Below are 14594 nucleotides of genomic sequence, written 5' to 3' on the forward strand. Positions count from 1 at the left end.
ATTTTATTTCAATCAGCCATGTACACACTGCAGCTGCTATGCATTGTTAGTGTTTTAATGTTGTTTTTTAATTAATTTAATAACTAATACATGCCCTCATAGATATTTATATATATATGTATATAATTGTTATCACCATGGAAACAAGATGCTGATTCATCAACTTAAAAGTTTACTTCTCACATTTCGGTTTTTTTATTACACTCAAAAAGCAAAGTGGAAAAACCATAATCATTACATATAGTCTGCACTGCAAATACACCACAGATACTTTTGGGTCTGCCCGAGATTTAACCCAAGTCGGTGACTTCATTCTGCATTGTCGCTGTCCCAGTTGCCTGTTGCGTTCTGCACTGAAACGTGGAAGTGTACCTGAATTCAGGGGAAGCTCCTTACATTAGACAGGAAGTCCTTTTATTTGATTTTGCCCACATTCTTGGCTTAACACTAAGGGCACAAGAATTCATGTAACGATTACAGAGGTTACAAATTAAGAACAGCATTAATCTTAAAACACCTTAAGAAAACATTGTGATTTAATTCTTGTTGGAACTAAACCTAGTCTGCACCGGTATCAACACTGCAGGCTTAGAATTCAAGGCATGTTTTAAGAGGTGACACTTTTTGATGACATAAAATAGTCATTACAATATACCCATAGTACCTTAGTTTACTGTGGGGTACCAGTTTTATTTGAGCCAGGTTTAGGAATTGAATGCCTTATTTATCTACTCAGAGTAAAGCTGTGCAGCCTTCTCTTAAGCATGACATGAACACTTTTTATATTTGGACCGATAGATAAATTTGTATTGCATACTGAGATTGCTGTTTCAGGAAGGAAACAAAAGCAAAACTTTTAAAACAGCATCATACAGTAGCAAAAGCATTTAATTATCTATAAGCCCTTTTGTTAGCAGAAGCACAAATTGCCTGTGGATAACAAAACAACTACAGAAGCTAATCAAGGTGAAAATTAATCTCTCCAGCTACAAACAAAACATGAAGCATTGCAAGAATCATGTAACACTGTCTCACTAGGTAGAAAACAAGCACTGCACATTTTGTAGCATTGTTTGAGAAGTACTGAAAAAAGTCTAAATGTTTTTCACAGTTTCACTGCATGTTGTGCTCTTAGTCTTATAAACTAGTAATATAGAATTACTGTATTATTATGTTGTTACACATGATGTAACTACATTTCTAGTACTGTATATCCATTTATGTATATATATAAAATGTATTGGTAATGTCAAATTCCAGGGTTAAAACAATTGTAATAGTACAGGGATCATTTGCACACTGAATTTGTTACAGACAGTGACATCACCCCCTTGTATCCAGTATATTGCTGAATTCAACCATAGCAGGAGTCCTGATCTTTTAGCATAGCCGAGTTCAGTGCCGTCTGGAAAGTGGCTGTGGTGCTGGAGCTGCCTGTGAGCAGCCGTGATCAGATCCCAGCAGGGACAGAGGTGCTCTTGTCACACGTACAGTACTTTGAAAATGCATTATTGCGTAATGAAATGAACGTGCGAGTAGCATGCTAGAAGAAAATTGAGCCTAGAACTCTGAGTAAAAAAGAAAATCAATATTACATACTGCAGAAGAAAATTATATTTTGGGGGGCATTCCAATCCTGTGAGTTCTCCAAGAATTAACAGCTTTAGTTGAAAAACTCTCAAACTGTTTCTTATTAGATGTACAGAAGATTATGAAAGAGCCTGATAGAAAGATCAGAGGTAAAATAAGAAATATATACAGATTTTAGGTAAAAGCTTTCAAATAAATGGATTTTCTCCCACACAATAAAGTAGTTATCCTGTTGATCTAGCATGGACTTATGAAATTATGAAATTTGAATTTCTATTTGAAAATTTCCTATTGAACTGGAAACCTACGCATACATTTACCCTAATATGGACAATATGCATTTAAGTATTTAATACTTTTTTACAAGGTGGGACTGGAACGACTTGATTTGTAAAAACTCTTTTAAATAATCATTGAACAAGAGCCGACTGCTTCTAAAGAGGTTAAAATCCAAAAGGTATCTAACTTGCTTTGGAAACATCTCACCCCAAAATATTTCTATATATGCTAATACACATATAAACAACCAAACAACCTGAGGTTCAGTGGCCTAGGAATGTAGGAATCATGTTGAATTTAAGAACCAAATCAGTGAAGGGTGCGGGTTCCACTTCACGGTTGTTGTATAAAGTGTCCCGTTTGGATTTTATTTTTTTACATGCAAGATACTTTCAATTTAACAATACTAATTTATCAAACGATTTCAGTCTAATTCATTTGTACAGTGTGTGTCCCTGCCACTGGCTAGGTACAAAAATGGCATGTGTGAACTTTAAAGCCATTACACCATTTGCATTCTTAGTTAAAACAAGAAGAGGATCACATGACCATTAATTATTATTTTAGATTAAGAGGGCATATTTTGTTTTGTTTTTAAAAAAAACATAAACAAGACCATAACCAAAATTTTAGTGAGTTACAGAAATAATATATATATATAAAATAGAAAGCTGATTTCTTCTCCACTAACTTATTACCTGATCCACCATATGAAACATCCAGTTTTATGTCTATATTACTGGACATGTAATCAAGTAATAATACAATATACTGTAGATAGAAGAACTACTGTATGTGATTAATTCTCCCAAAGTCCATAATTTAACTGATTTTAGAGATGTGGCTGGTTGCTAGACCAATAAGATCCATATCCATAAGCCATCATTAATAAAAGGGAAAAATACAACACTCGGTTCATAACTGCAATATTTCTGTGTGGCTGTTATTACACTGTCAAGAAGTGTTCACTTCTTTAGTTTTGGAGATTGGGATTAGCACCCCTGTCTAATGAACAGCACAATGTGAGCTCTCACACACATGAACATGGTGACTGAGATGCTACAAAAAGTGTGGAAACAGTTGTTTCATGACCTTTGATTGCAATAAAGCAGGAAAGAAAACATCTATTTGTATGGGATAAAGCTTTTTTTTTCCAGACCCATTGCACCACTGTTGGAAATTCAGAACTTCCCACATACAAACAGAAAAAAGATTAATCCAAAAATAAAAGATTAATTGACGTGTTTCCTAAATGATCTTACTGTTTGAATTAAATGCCACAAAACAAATTTATTCCATGATGCCCGATTCAATAATGAAAAGGGAATAATTGTCATCATAAAATGCATTACTTGAAACAGAAAGAACTTTTTTTTTTCTGAGTAGCCAGCAAGTACTGTATATCACAAAATTCTAGAGAAATTATGTAGAGGTTGTGAATAATATTCAGGCACAAAATTCAATGTTTAAGCACTTAGGAAAATAACTATTTTTTAGAATGTATCATATGATTCTAGCAACTCAGTTTGGAAAAAGAAATTAAATCTACATTCTGAGTTTTCTGAGTTTTTTTAATATTTCATAATTGAAGAAAGCCACAGAAAATTAAAGTTGACTAGAAAATAAAGTCATATTAAGAGAATTATGGAACAATATTTTGTGCCTTTAAAGTTGATCTACAGTATGGTATTTTACTTACTTGTCTTTTGGGAAATGTGCTCATGGACAAAATGGTATTGAACTCTTCTTGATGGAAGTGGTTTTGGAATAATAATAAAGCCATGAAGAGATTTTTTAACAACTTTAAATGTCTAAAATTAGGCCAGCCTAAAATAATGTTTATGATCCATAAAACCACTCTTCTTTTTTTGTCTTTTAAATTCTATTAAACTAAATTTGGAATGAACATGTAAAATGTAATTTTATAGGGATACATCTTAAATTCTGTACTACCTGATAAACCCTTATTTCTATAAATAGAGTTGAAGGACTCTTTAACCCTAGCACACTTTCACAAAAATAACAAAATATTAAAATGGCCTGTAGCATATTTTGTTACTTATAGACTACAAAATAAGATCAGTTTTGTTAGCTCATTCACTAAACATGGCTCCAATAAAATGAGGATTCATGTGAATAAATATAACAATTATACCTTTTTCTGATGATATGCCTTCCATTCTGAGCCCAGAGTGTAAAAACAATATTGAACAACTACTATGTCATAAAATAACTGTCTTTTAAACATCAATAAACTCACAACAGTTTTCCCTGTAACAGTGAGTCAGTAGAAGGGCTAATTCATATCTCTGAAAGAAAACAAACACCCCAAACCCCCTGATCAATGATGACGTTGATTGTTATCAAATCCCTTGAGATCTCGCACTTCTTTTTTGTGGGCCTTCACGTCTATGCCCCCCATCGTACCCATCTGTATTAGAAAAACATTGTCCTATTGAGGAACCTCTTGGTACGTAAGTTATTTCGTAAAAACATGGTTACAGCAGTCATGTCCACCACACACACGTACAAACAGGACAACCCTGATAAATAGTTGAATGCAGACATTACAGTAATTTCACACACATAGAGTGCCTCACCTCATTCCCAGGTCTACTAGAGTGCAGTGAAGAGGAGGGAAAAGGAACCACAGCACACACAGGATGAGACGGACAAAGCTGACCGAAAGAAAGTGGTTGCAAAGCTTTAGGCGGAAAATACTGGGCTATATCGGAGCCTTCTGCAGTTCTAGCTTGTAAAAGATTACTGGTTCTTGAGCATTGGTGCAACACAGAAGTTAGCTCACTTATGCAGTTCTGAATGTTCACGGGACCATTTCGAGCCATGGTCGGTTCTGACGGCAACAGCATTCATTCGCTTTCTTCCCCCAGAACTTGCAGTTTAGTGATAGTTATTATTGTTGTTGTTAAAATCACCTACAAGTCACCCTTCCCCTCCCAATTATAGACATACAAAGACAAAACACTCCAGCAGCGATCACATGGTATAAGTGCTTTGTAATGGGCCTGTACACGCAGCTGATTAATATAGTGATATCAGGTATTACTTTGTTAAACGATACCCTAGGAAAAATAGATGTTGTGATCAGTGACTTTTGTGTTTGTGTGCAGTTATGATAGGCAGTGTAACAAACCATCCAAGTCCAAGCACTTAACCTACAGTATATATATACAAATGTTCAAAAGTGTCCTTCCCTTCTGAAGAGGTCTGTGGATGAAGCAGACATTGTAGTTTGCCGTCCCGTTGGCAAGTCATTCTCTAACACAGCAGCGAAAAAAGCAACAACAAAAAAAAAGATCTAATTTTTTTTTTTTACGTAACTCAACATCACAGGATGCTATCTTTGGTCACAAAATTAGAAAACGGGAAAGAAAATCGAAGAAAATCGGGAAACAAAAACTGCTCTGTTCCAATTCAGCACTGAAAAGAATCCAGCGTCTTTAGGTAAAGCGTAGGTGCGCGAGAACAAACCGGGTCCGGTGCGTCAAGCAGGATGGGCGCGAGGGGCTGAAATGGGAACCGGGGGTCGGCTGCTGGCTGTGTCACTCGGCCTCGTCGGTGCAGAAGCGGCTGAGGAGCTGGTGCAGGTCGTGCTGGAGGTCGTCGCGCCGCAGCGCCGCGGGAGTGTCTTCGAGCTGCTCCACGTGCACCCGCTTCCCCTCCGCGTCCCTTACCACAGTCCTCTTCTGACAGCAGGCTTTATGCATCGTTGACCTTAAGAGAGGAGCCGGCAGAGAAGACAACCGTGAAAAACACGACGCGGGAGCTGGGAGCTACAGGGCTTCGACAGTTCATTCGCCCTCCCCCCCACCTCCCCCGGGCACAGAGTGAACCGGGCTTAAGGAACCACCACTCTGTGGTGATGGGGACACAGGCCAAGCGTGAGTCCACATGGCACAGCGCAGGAGAAACTGTTACCTAGATGGGGAGCCTGGCACGAAGTCAAATCAGGTAGAAATAATAATACACATTTGAGCTCAGATCAATCACCCCCATTACCATCAGATCTTCGACCATGTGATGAACATGATCTTCTGGGATTTACTGTGCTAGCTCGCTGGTGGAGCTAAACATCTTCATTAAGATAGCAAACCATGTTTTTTTTTACTTAGCATAACAGTATTTAGTAAACCGTTCGGCAACACCTCCGTGAGTAAATATCTGAAGCCAGCTACACCAGACCCCTCCAAATCTGTCCCTAAACTGACCATAATCTGAAGAATGACAACTCCTCTGTTGCATACAGATTTGTGTCTGTTTCTAAAAACTAAGAGTACCATAATTCAACACGTATAGTCTTCTGATATTCAACCATTGCATAACAACTGAAGGACAGCAGTGACCTGTTACAAGGCAGGTTCCCTTGCCTTTACAAGACGTTTCAAGATGTCTGGAGAAAAGCTCCTTTGCATATTTGTGAATTATGAAATAACAAAATCCAGTGATTATATCTTATGACCTGCTGTTTATAAGCAATTCAATGTACAGTTTTAAAGAAACAAGATAAATAGTACTTTATAACTATAAAGCAACAATACAGTACAGGTATGTATAGAAGAACAGTACTTGCAATGTTCTGTCAACATCACACTATTGTATATTGTGTTAAAATGCACAGTTCTTATGAAACATTTCTATGAACATAAAATCATGTATTTGAGGTGAAAATTATGAAGTTCTGTGCTTAGTGATAGCAGTCATATTGATCTATGAACCTTACGGTGACTAGAGATAGATAGCAGAAACTTAATTCTATTTCTCATCCAAAGGATAGAGCATAAGGAACTGTGTGCTCAGGGTAACACAGTTTTAATGACAGAGCTGGGAGCTGAATCAAAACACTCGTGGTAACAGGCTCTTTGCTTTAACCTCTCCAGCAGCTAGCATTTTGATGCTGTTTTATATTGTGTGAGGTTGGTCTCTTGTTTTCTTACTGTGAAAAAGAATGGAGACAGAAGAGATTAAGAGACGTCACAGGGACATCACTCCTTATTATGTGCTTAACAAGCCACCCCATTCCAGTGCTTAACAAGCCACTGGAAACTCTAATTCACAGTGGTCAGCGTATCCCAATGGCTGAAAACCAGTTTGAGCCTTCAGGCTTTGTGACTCATTCTGCAAACTAGGCGAAAGATTTTAACTCACTGAAACACCTGGTGACCCAAGACCTGGATTCCTAAATCCCTTTTTAAACCTTTTAACATCCCTTTGTCTTTAATAAAGTACACAATACGAAATTCACATATTACATATTGGATATTGATTCATACACTGTCATATCATGTGATTCACATCTATATTTTAATTTTCTCTTAAGAGTTTAAAATTTGTGTAAAATATTTCTTGAAACCTTTGCTTTGGTTTTTAAATGTTATTAAATCTAATTATGTAATTTCTACAATAAAATTTGAAAACAGTTTTTTGTAAACCAAAACAGAAGATGAAATGTTTAAATACGGGGTGAAAATGTTATTAGCAAAAAAGACCACTTATAGCTGACGCAATTACTAGTCGGTCTGAAGACTTTTCTAAATGTCAGAAATGAGGTGAAATCCACCCTGCAGGAATTTGATATTCTACCAAATGGAAGGCATTATTCTTTAAAACATAGTGAGTGTGACAGAAATCACTGATATTCTAAAGGTTAGAAGACATTTTAAAATAATGTTATTATTATAAATAATGGACTACTGGGTCATTAACTGACTGTGGGCAAAGCACCACATCTGTATTTATACTGTAGTTTGGACAAAAATATAAGCAGGTAAGAGCAAAGGACAATTTTACTTCAAGACAATGATAATTGTTCCTAATTTTGATTAAATGTACTGTATCACAATAACTCGTTAAAAAAACCATGCAAGCTTCTTGGTGTGGAAGAAATGTGCTGTTCCACTTCTCCTCTTAAATCTGTAAAGATAAATTCCTGAGTTTACTCATTTTTAAACTTACAAATATGAAAGAACTTGGTATATGTTATGATTTGAGTTATGTCATCCAGATGTACATATAAATATGAAATCAGATTCAGATGATCCTTTTGTAAAACCCAGGGTTGAGAAATTACAGCTGAAAAAGGAGGGAAGTGAAACAATACATACGCCATTACCCTCTCCTTGATTATGATTATTATGGGCAAAACTACTCATGAGAGAGTTTGTTAGAAGGAAAACTACAGTGCTTCTAAATCACACAATTTGCTCCACAGGGATTCTCAGCCATTGTTAATCTCAGGGTTTTGGACAACAGCCGTTTCATGCCATTCCAAACCTTTTGATCACTGATCCATCCTCCTTCACAATCTCCTGCTCAACTAAATGTGGAAGGTGAATTTTTCCAAAGCCCCCTGCATAACTCAAGGCCTGAATATAACAAGAAAGGGAAAGGAGTTCATACACAGAAATATCGCCTTTCATTGTGCCCCCACCCAGAAATAAAAGACTACATTATACTGTTGTTTTTAATATAGAGCCTGTTTGATGTCTGTGCAGCGCAGACTGAAACCTGAAAAGGGCTGACCTGCTGGAAGTCATCTTCAGCCGTTGGAAGACCAGTAGCTAGTGAGGGGTCCCCAAGGTGCTTTTCCATCCTCTCTCCCTGGACAACTGTGGTCTTGATGACCTTGCTGACCTTTCGGCCATGAGTGGGCTCCACCTGGAACCCCGAAGAGCTGCCCTCTGCTGCGGGGTCAGAGAAGGTCACCTGGTGGACGACCAAGACAGTCACATTATGCGATATAAATAGGTTCGGCGATATAAATATTGCCTGCAGTCTTATCGCCCCGCAGCTCAGAACGACAACCCACTGAAGCTCAGCAGGTGTGAGCCTGGTCAGTACCTGGATGGGAGACCTCCTGGGAAAGCTGAGGTTGCTGCTGGAAGAGGTGTTAATGGGACCAGTAGGGGGCGCTCACCCCACGGTCAGTGTGGGTCCTAACGCCCCAGTATAGTGACAGGGACGTTATACTATAAAAAGGTGCTGAGGTCCTGACTCTCTGTAGTCATTAAAACTCCCAGGGTGTTTCTCTAAAAGAGTAGGGATGTTACCTGGCCAAATTTCCCATTGGCTTTACTAATCAAGGCCTCCTAATAATCCCCATCTATGAACCGGCTTCATCACTCTGTTCTCCTTCCCTTTGATAGTCGATATGCTGAGTTTACTGGTGCACTATTGCTGCCGTCACATCATCCAGGTGGGTGGGAAAAGTGATATAGAAGTGTAAGGAATTAATTTTTTGTTTATTATTATGTAGTTGAATGTGGGGCAAAATGGCTGTGTGAGTAATTAGAGTGCATGTATGAAAAGACATGTAGCCAAACTGCACATTTGTTTCTGCTGAGGCCCCAGAGGTGTTGCCTTGGAAAATATTAATTCAATTAACAAAATTCAGTTTATTATTAAGATGCCGCCTCATGCATATCACCTCACTTCTCCTGCTGTCCCTGTAGCCCCCTTTGTGCATTTAAGCCTACTTTCATTCACATTCACAGTACAAAAAAAATCAATAAGGAGTCTAATGTTAATGTGCAGTTAAATATTTATGATGTATGTGCAAAAATGGGCTACTCCTGTTACACACAGCAAGATTAGTATACAATGCCTGAATATGAATAACAATTTTAGTTGCATATACTGTCCATGCAACATACCAAACTCTCATTTTCACTTTTTCTAGCAAAAAGATTCTTTGAGGCTATCAATGGAACTGACAATCAAGATCAGACGACAATTAACTGTAGGAAAACATACATCATTATGTCTTTTTTTTTTCCCGAGTAATATATTTGAGATAACAGCAAAGTGGAAGATGTGCCTGTTGTAAAAAAAAAAGAAGCTTGCATTTATCTTCTTATCCTCTTTTAGAAGCTTACATACACCATCTGTCACACTAGTTCATTATATCAGATACGTAGATTTTGATGTGCGACCTTTTCTTTCTATTCACGCTTTGATTTTACAGTTTACAGAAAATGTTAAAAGTTCAGCTCAGCACAAGTGCAATGAAATGCTTATTTGCACGTACAGTACTGTATGCTCTGATACAAAGACATGAAGGACACACCAAAACATAAACACAGAACAGCTACAGCAACAACAACAAGTTAAATAACACACAACTTAAAAACAAGTCAGACAAGCAGTGTGAGAAGAGAAACAAAAACATCAGTGTGAGTCAGTGGTCGGGATAAAGTTCAGCAATATGACAGCTTATTGGAAAGAAACTGTCACTGAATCTTGCCTACTTGCCTTTGTGCTCCTACAGTACATGTATAATGCTTACCAGAGGGAAGGGGAGAGTGAGAGAAAAACGAGAATCCAGCATGATTGTTATCCTTAGCAATACTTCCAGTCTTTCTGTAAAAATGTCCACAATAAAGGCGAGCTGTACTCACTTTTAATAATGGACTGGCTTGACCTGGTCACCCCCTATAACGCCTTTTGATCCAAAAACGAGCTGCTGCCAAGCCACACTGTAATAGATGACTAGCAGACTAAAAATAGCAGTCTGGAGATCTACTGACCTCTGTCTGGTCACTTTCGCTCTTCAGCACTGTTCTCTTCAGCACCTTGGAGTAGCCATCACCTTCCTCAGCAATCACTGGGTCCTGCTGCGGTCCCTGCACTACCACCTCCTCTTTCTCTGTGCCATCCGGGGACACAAACTTCCGAATTATTTTCCTGGTGATCTGTAGGGGAAAAACAAAAAGGAAACAAAGGAAATGGTCAAATTCTGTCCTTTTGCACTGGAAGAATAGAGTTTTTGAACAATCGATGACAGAAATGGATATCCAAAGATATATGAAATAGTGTATACAGATTTTGAAAGTGTATTTCAGATTTCTGATAAAGTTTCTCGTAGAATATTGATGCTCAAGTTACAGAGGGCAGTCATTCTGAAAATTACATGTGTTTAGATTGAGACAGAGAATACAAATACGGAGTGAATACTTAAATTGGGGTCATTTACTGTAAATAGTGAAGTACCACAGGGATCTGTAGTAGGAACTCTGCTCTTCCTATTTGTAATCTTATAATCTACATTTTGGTATACAGTAGTTAGCTACAGTATATTTGCAGATTGTACTGAGAGAATCGGCAAACTCCACAGAAGCAGCAAATGAAATTCAAAAGATGTGAACTATTCAAGGCAAACATCTGGCAGATGACAAGATGATTTGATGAAGCAATAAAAAAGGCAAACAAAAGGTTGGGATAACTTAAAGTGTAGAATTAAAATCAAAGGATGTTAAATCTGAATAATGCACTTGTAAAGCATCATTTAGAATATAGTGTATAATTGTGGCACCATGTTATAAATGGATAAGAAAGGGGTTTGCCCATATTTTACATTAAAAAATAAAAATAAACATGGAGAAAACCTGATTCCTTGTCCCTTTACAGTGTGCATGCCTTCCCTGAGATCAATAAAACTGGTTAAGAAAGTTAAGAAATGTACATTTTTATTATAGTCTCTTAAATAAAACATCTGCAGTTGCAAACCATTAATTGATAGACATTCGGAGTGGTGGCTCTGTGGCTAAGGATCTGCGCCTGTGGCTGGAAGGTTGCCGGTTCAAATCCTGTGGCTGGCAGAGGAATCCTACTCCGTTGGGCCCCTGAGCAAGGCCCTTAACCCTAACTGCTCCAGGGGCGCCGTACAATGGCAGACCCTGTGCTCTGACCCCAAGCTTCTCTCCCTGTCTGTCTCCATGGAGAAAAGCTGGGGTATGCGAAAAGATGAATTCCTAATGCAAGAAATTGTATAGGGCTAATAAAGAAACATTATACATTACATTATTATTGAGCATAAAGTACTATAATGCCCTGCAAAAATGGATTTTAACATGCCGTTAATTTCATTATTGCCCCCATTATGTTGAAACACATCTATTCTTCTCTTGGGCTGAGGGAATACAAATATGGCGAGTGGACTCTGTATGAAAATGATTTGGTCAGGTATAGTACCTTCTTTACAACGATGTGGCCGTGCTCATCTGTGTACTGCTCTTCTGTCACTGACTCGGGTGGAATGTCTGGCATCTCATCAGCCTAAATAACACGAAAAGTGAAAATGAAAAATTAGTGTGCAAAAAACTAATCACTGCATTTGTCCATAGCCCCATGCTAAAAAAATATGTTTTCTTAAAAAAGAAAACATATTCTATATTACTATTCACACTAAAATCCTTAAAAAGCTGAGATCTTTCCTTCTGGGTCATTTTTAAAGCCCTGTATTCGGTACCTACAGTTGACCAATAGGTTAAAGGACTTCACCGAATATTAGCTTACTCATATTAGGGACAACTGTTTTATGAGCAGGCGAAGTGTCTCTCATGATAGCAACAGGCTTCATGTATTGGACTGCATTGATAATAATAATGACAAGGATGTTACATGAAAAATGTATGCCCAGCTTTTTGTGGGAATTCTGAGAGGGAATAAGACCTCTCGTCACCACCTCTGTTCATTTTCCAGCTTTTTTCGAGCAAACTAAGATATTACCCTTTATTCTCTTTCATCCACATAAAAAGGTTTTCAAGTATTTACCTCCATACCCCCGAAATGATGCAACATACAATTAAAAAATACCGGTTTGAAATGAAAGAGATTGTCACTACAACAGGATTAAGGCTGTCGGAGTACAAAGCAGTACAGTGCAAACTACTGTACTGCTTCATAAGCAAGCATCGGAGGGGACAAGGGAAGTAGAGGGGGAGTCTTATGTTGGTCTATAAAGCAACACATGCCCATTGCACTACTAAGCGAACAGCCACATGTTCAGCATCACAGCATGGACTCTAGTGATGCCAAACACCCTTAACTCTTCCCAGGGCAAATTCACATGCTCTTCATTGCCACTCAGTACCTGAATTATAACTCTGCGCCGGACAACCCTGGTCGTTACCATCTCTTCTTCATCTGAACTATCCTCCAGCAAACCTAGTTCCTCTGCTATCTCCTGATTGATAGCAGAGAGGCATAGTGGGTTGGACATGGCTTACATGAAATGATTATTTTGTTAATATCAGGTCATTTTAGGCATAGAGCAGAATTAAACATTTTATCATTGTTTCTTTGTTATTATTTTATTTCTGCTTGTACTAAATTGTAAGGTTATTGTGATTATTCATTGGTAAGGTTATTCTGCACATAATCTGATGTGTTATTAATCTCTGCTGCATCATGAAGGACGAAGTTTATTAAACACAAGAATCCCAAACCATTCATGCAAATGTTACAGTTCTGCAAAGACACTGACAGAAAAATATATCCTAACTGAAATTTCTATTTTAAAAATGTACCATTACTTTTAAAGACTGGATGAAATACAATAGACTGTAAGATCATACAGTTGACAAACTGTACGAGTCATTGAATGGGAAGATCCTATCATTTCTCTAGGACTTTCAAAAATTTTTATTACCACACTCCACATCATAATCTACAGATTACTGAGCCATGTCTCCTGAGGATTGTGAAGACAATCTGATGTTTAGCTCCAAAGTCATCTAAAGACTGTCAGAGAATGGTCCTCCAAAAGTGCCCAATAGCTGTTGCTGTTTTAACAGTTTACATGCTTTTCAAAGTTCCTGTATGTTTATATTTTATATTTTTTTATACAAGTTCATTACATTAGATATTTCTGTTATAAATGCATTTCACAATCTGAGCAAGGAAAAGATTAAATCACAGCAAAACTGCAATGATGTTACAAGGTATATTAAATAGAAAAAACTGTGTATGGTTCTATTTTAGCATTACAATACTTTTAATTTATGCTGAATTAATACAAAAATAATCCATCTATTTCTGCAAAACATGTAAATAAATAGAACAACTTCTTAGCTCATGTGACTTAACTGTAGGTAAAAACACTGCATACAGTATGAGTATCTATGGCATACATTAGGGGAGAAGGAAATAAGAATTGAAAAAAAGGATTTTAATGCAAACGCCCAAATTCTTACATGTTACCACTTCAAATGGTAAATCATTTAAATCTGTTAGTAACATTCATATGGGTCATGCCTGTGTAAAACAATTTTAAAATCCACATTTTTAGTAAACGTTTGGAATGCCACAATGTTAATGGTCTGCATGTGAATCCCTTTTAATCAATTGCTACTGCATAGCCTCGTGTTCGCAGTATAACAAGCTGAATACAAGCTCAAGGCCATGCTCAAGTCCTTACCCTCTCTAGGGCATCATCATCAAGGTATTTGGTCACTTTTTCAGGATGCTCTTCAATAATAGTTAGGCCACTTGCTTTGGGGGATACTGCTGTGGGTGGTCTGGTCTGGACCTCCTCTGGCTCATGCACAATAGGGGTCACATCATACTCTTCACTCCCTGGGGTCATCTTCCTAAAGGTGTCCTCTTTATACAAACTAGCAGGTACTGTGTATACTGGTTCAGCTTCAGGATGTACAAAGGTAGCCTCACTCTGGCATGTAAAAGGCTGCTTGGAATCGCAGGTAGCCTCAGCTACACTTTCTTGGTGTTCTTGGAGTGGTTGGGCATATTCACTGTAGCCTTTCCTGTACTGCACGCAAGGCTCAGTGTATTCAGGGTCAGCGATGTTGTACGTCTGAGAAACGTCTGTATAAATAGGAGTTGCATAACTGTCACCTGGGACTGACTCTATACATTCAGAGATATATAAGTTACTCATATTAGGGACAACTGTTTTATGAGTAGATGAA

General features: G+C 37.8%; 1 protein-coding gene across 28 annotated transcripts in view; it reads right to left on the reverse strand.

Annotated features, from left to right (window-relative positions):
• Positions 1-1534: 1534 nt before the first annotated feature.
• LOC148677655 (ankyrin-2-like) overlaps positions 1535-14594 on the reverse strand; it is a 175112-nt gene continuing 162052 nt past the window's right edge. For 25 of the 28 annotated variants that reach the window (XM_088616679.1, XM_088616971.1, XM_088616890.1 and 22 more), the window contains 7 exons: positions 14084-14594; positions 12758-12850; positions 11857-11940; positions 10413-10577; positions 8410-8592; positions 8161-8252; positions 1535-5604 (listed from right to left, as the gene is read on the reverse strand). The exon at positions 14084-14594 is cut by the window's right edge and continues 1767 nt beyond it. In XM_088616679.1, the coding sequence (XP_088472805.1) occupies positions 5433-5604; positions 8161-8252; positions 8410-8592; positions 10413-10577; positions 11857-11940; positions 12758-12850; positions 14084-14594 (1300 nt within the window). In that variant the 3' untranslated portion in view covers positions 1535-5432. The remainder of the gene's footprint in view (positions 5605-8160; positions 8253-8409; positions 8593-10412; positions 10578-11856; positions 11941-12757; positions 12851-14083) is intronic. The other 3 variants (XM_088617546.1, XM_088617289.1, XM_088617630.1) reach the window with 3 other exon arrangements.

Source organism: Lepisosteus platostomus, chromosome 1, assembly GCF_059453375.1.
Source record: "Lepisosteus platostomus isolate fLepPlt1 chromosome 1, fLepPlt1.hap1, whole genome shotgun sequence".
NCBI classification, from domain to species: Eukaryota; Metazoa; Chordata; class Actinopteri; order Semionotiformes; family Lepisosteidae; genus Lepisosteus; species Lepisosteus platostomus.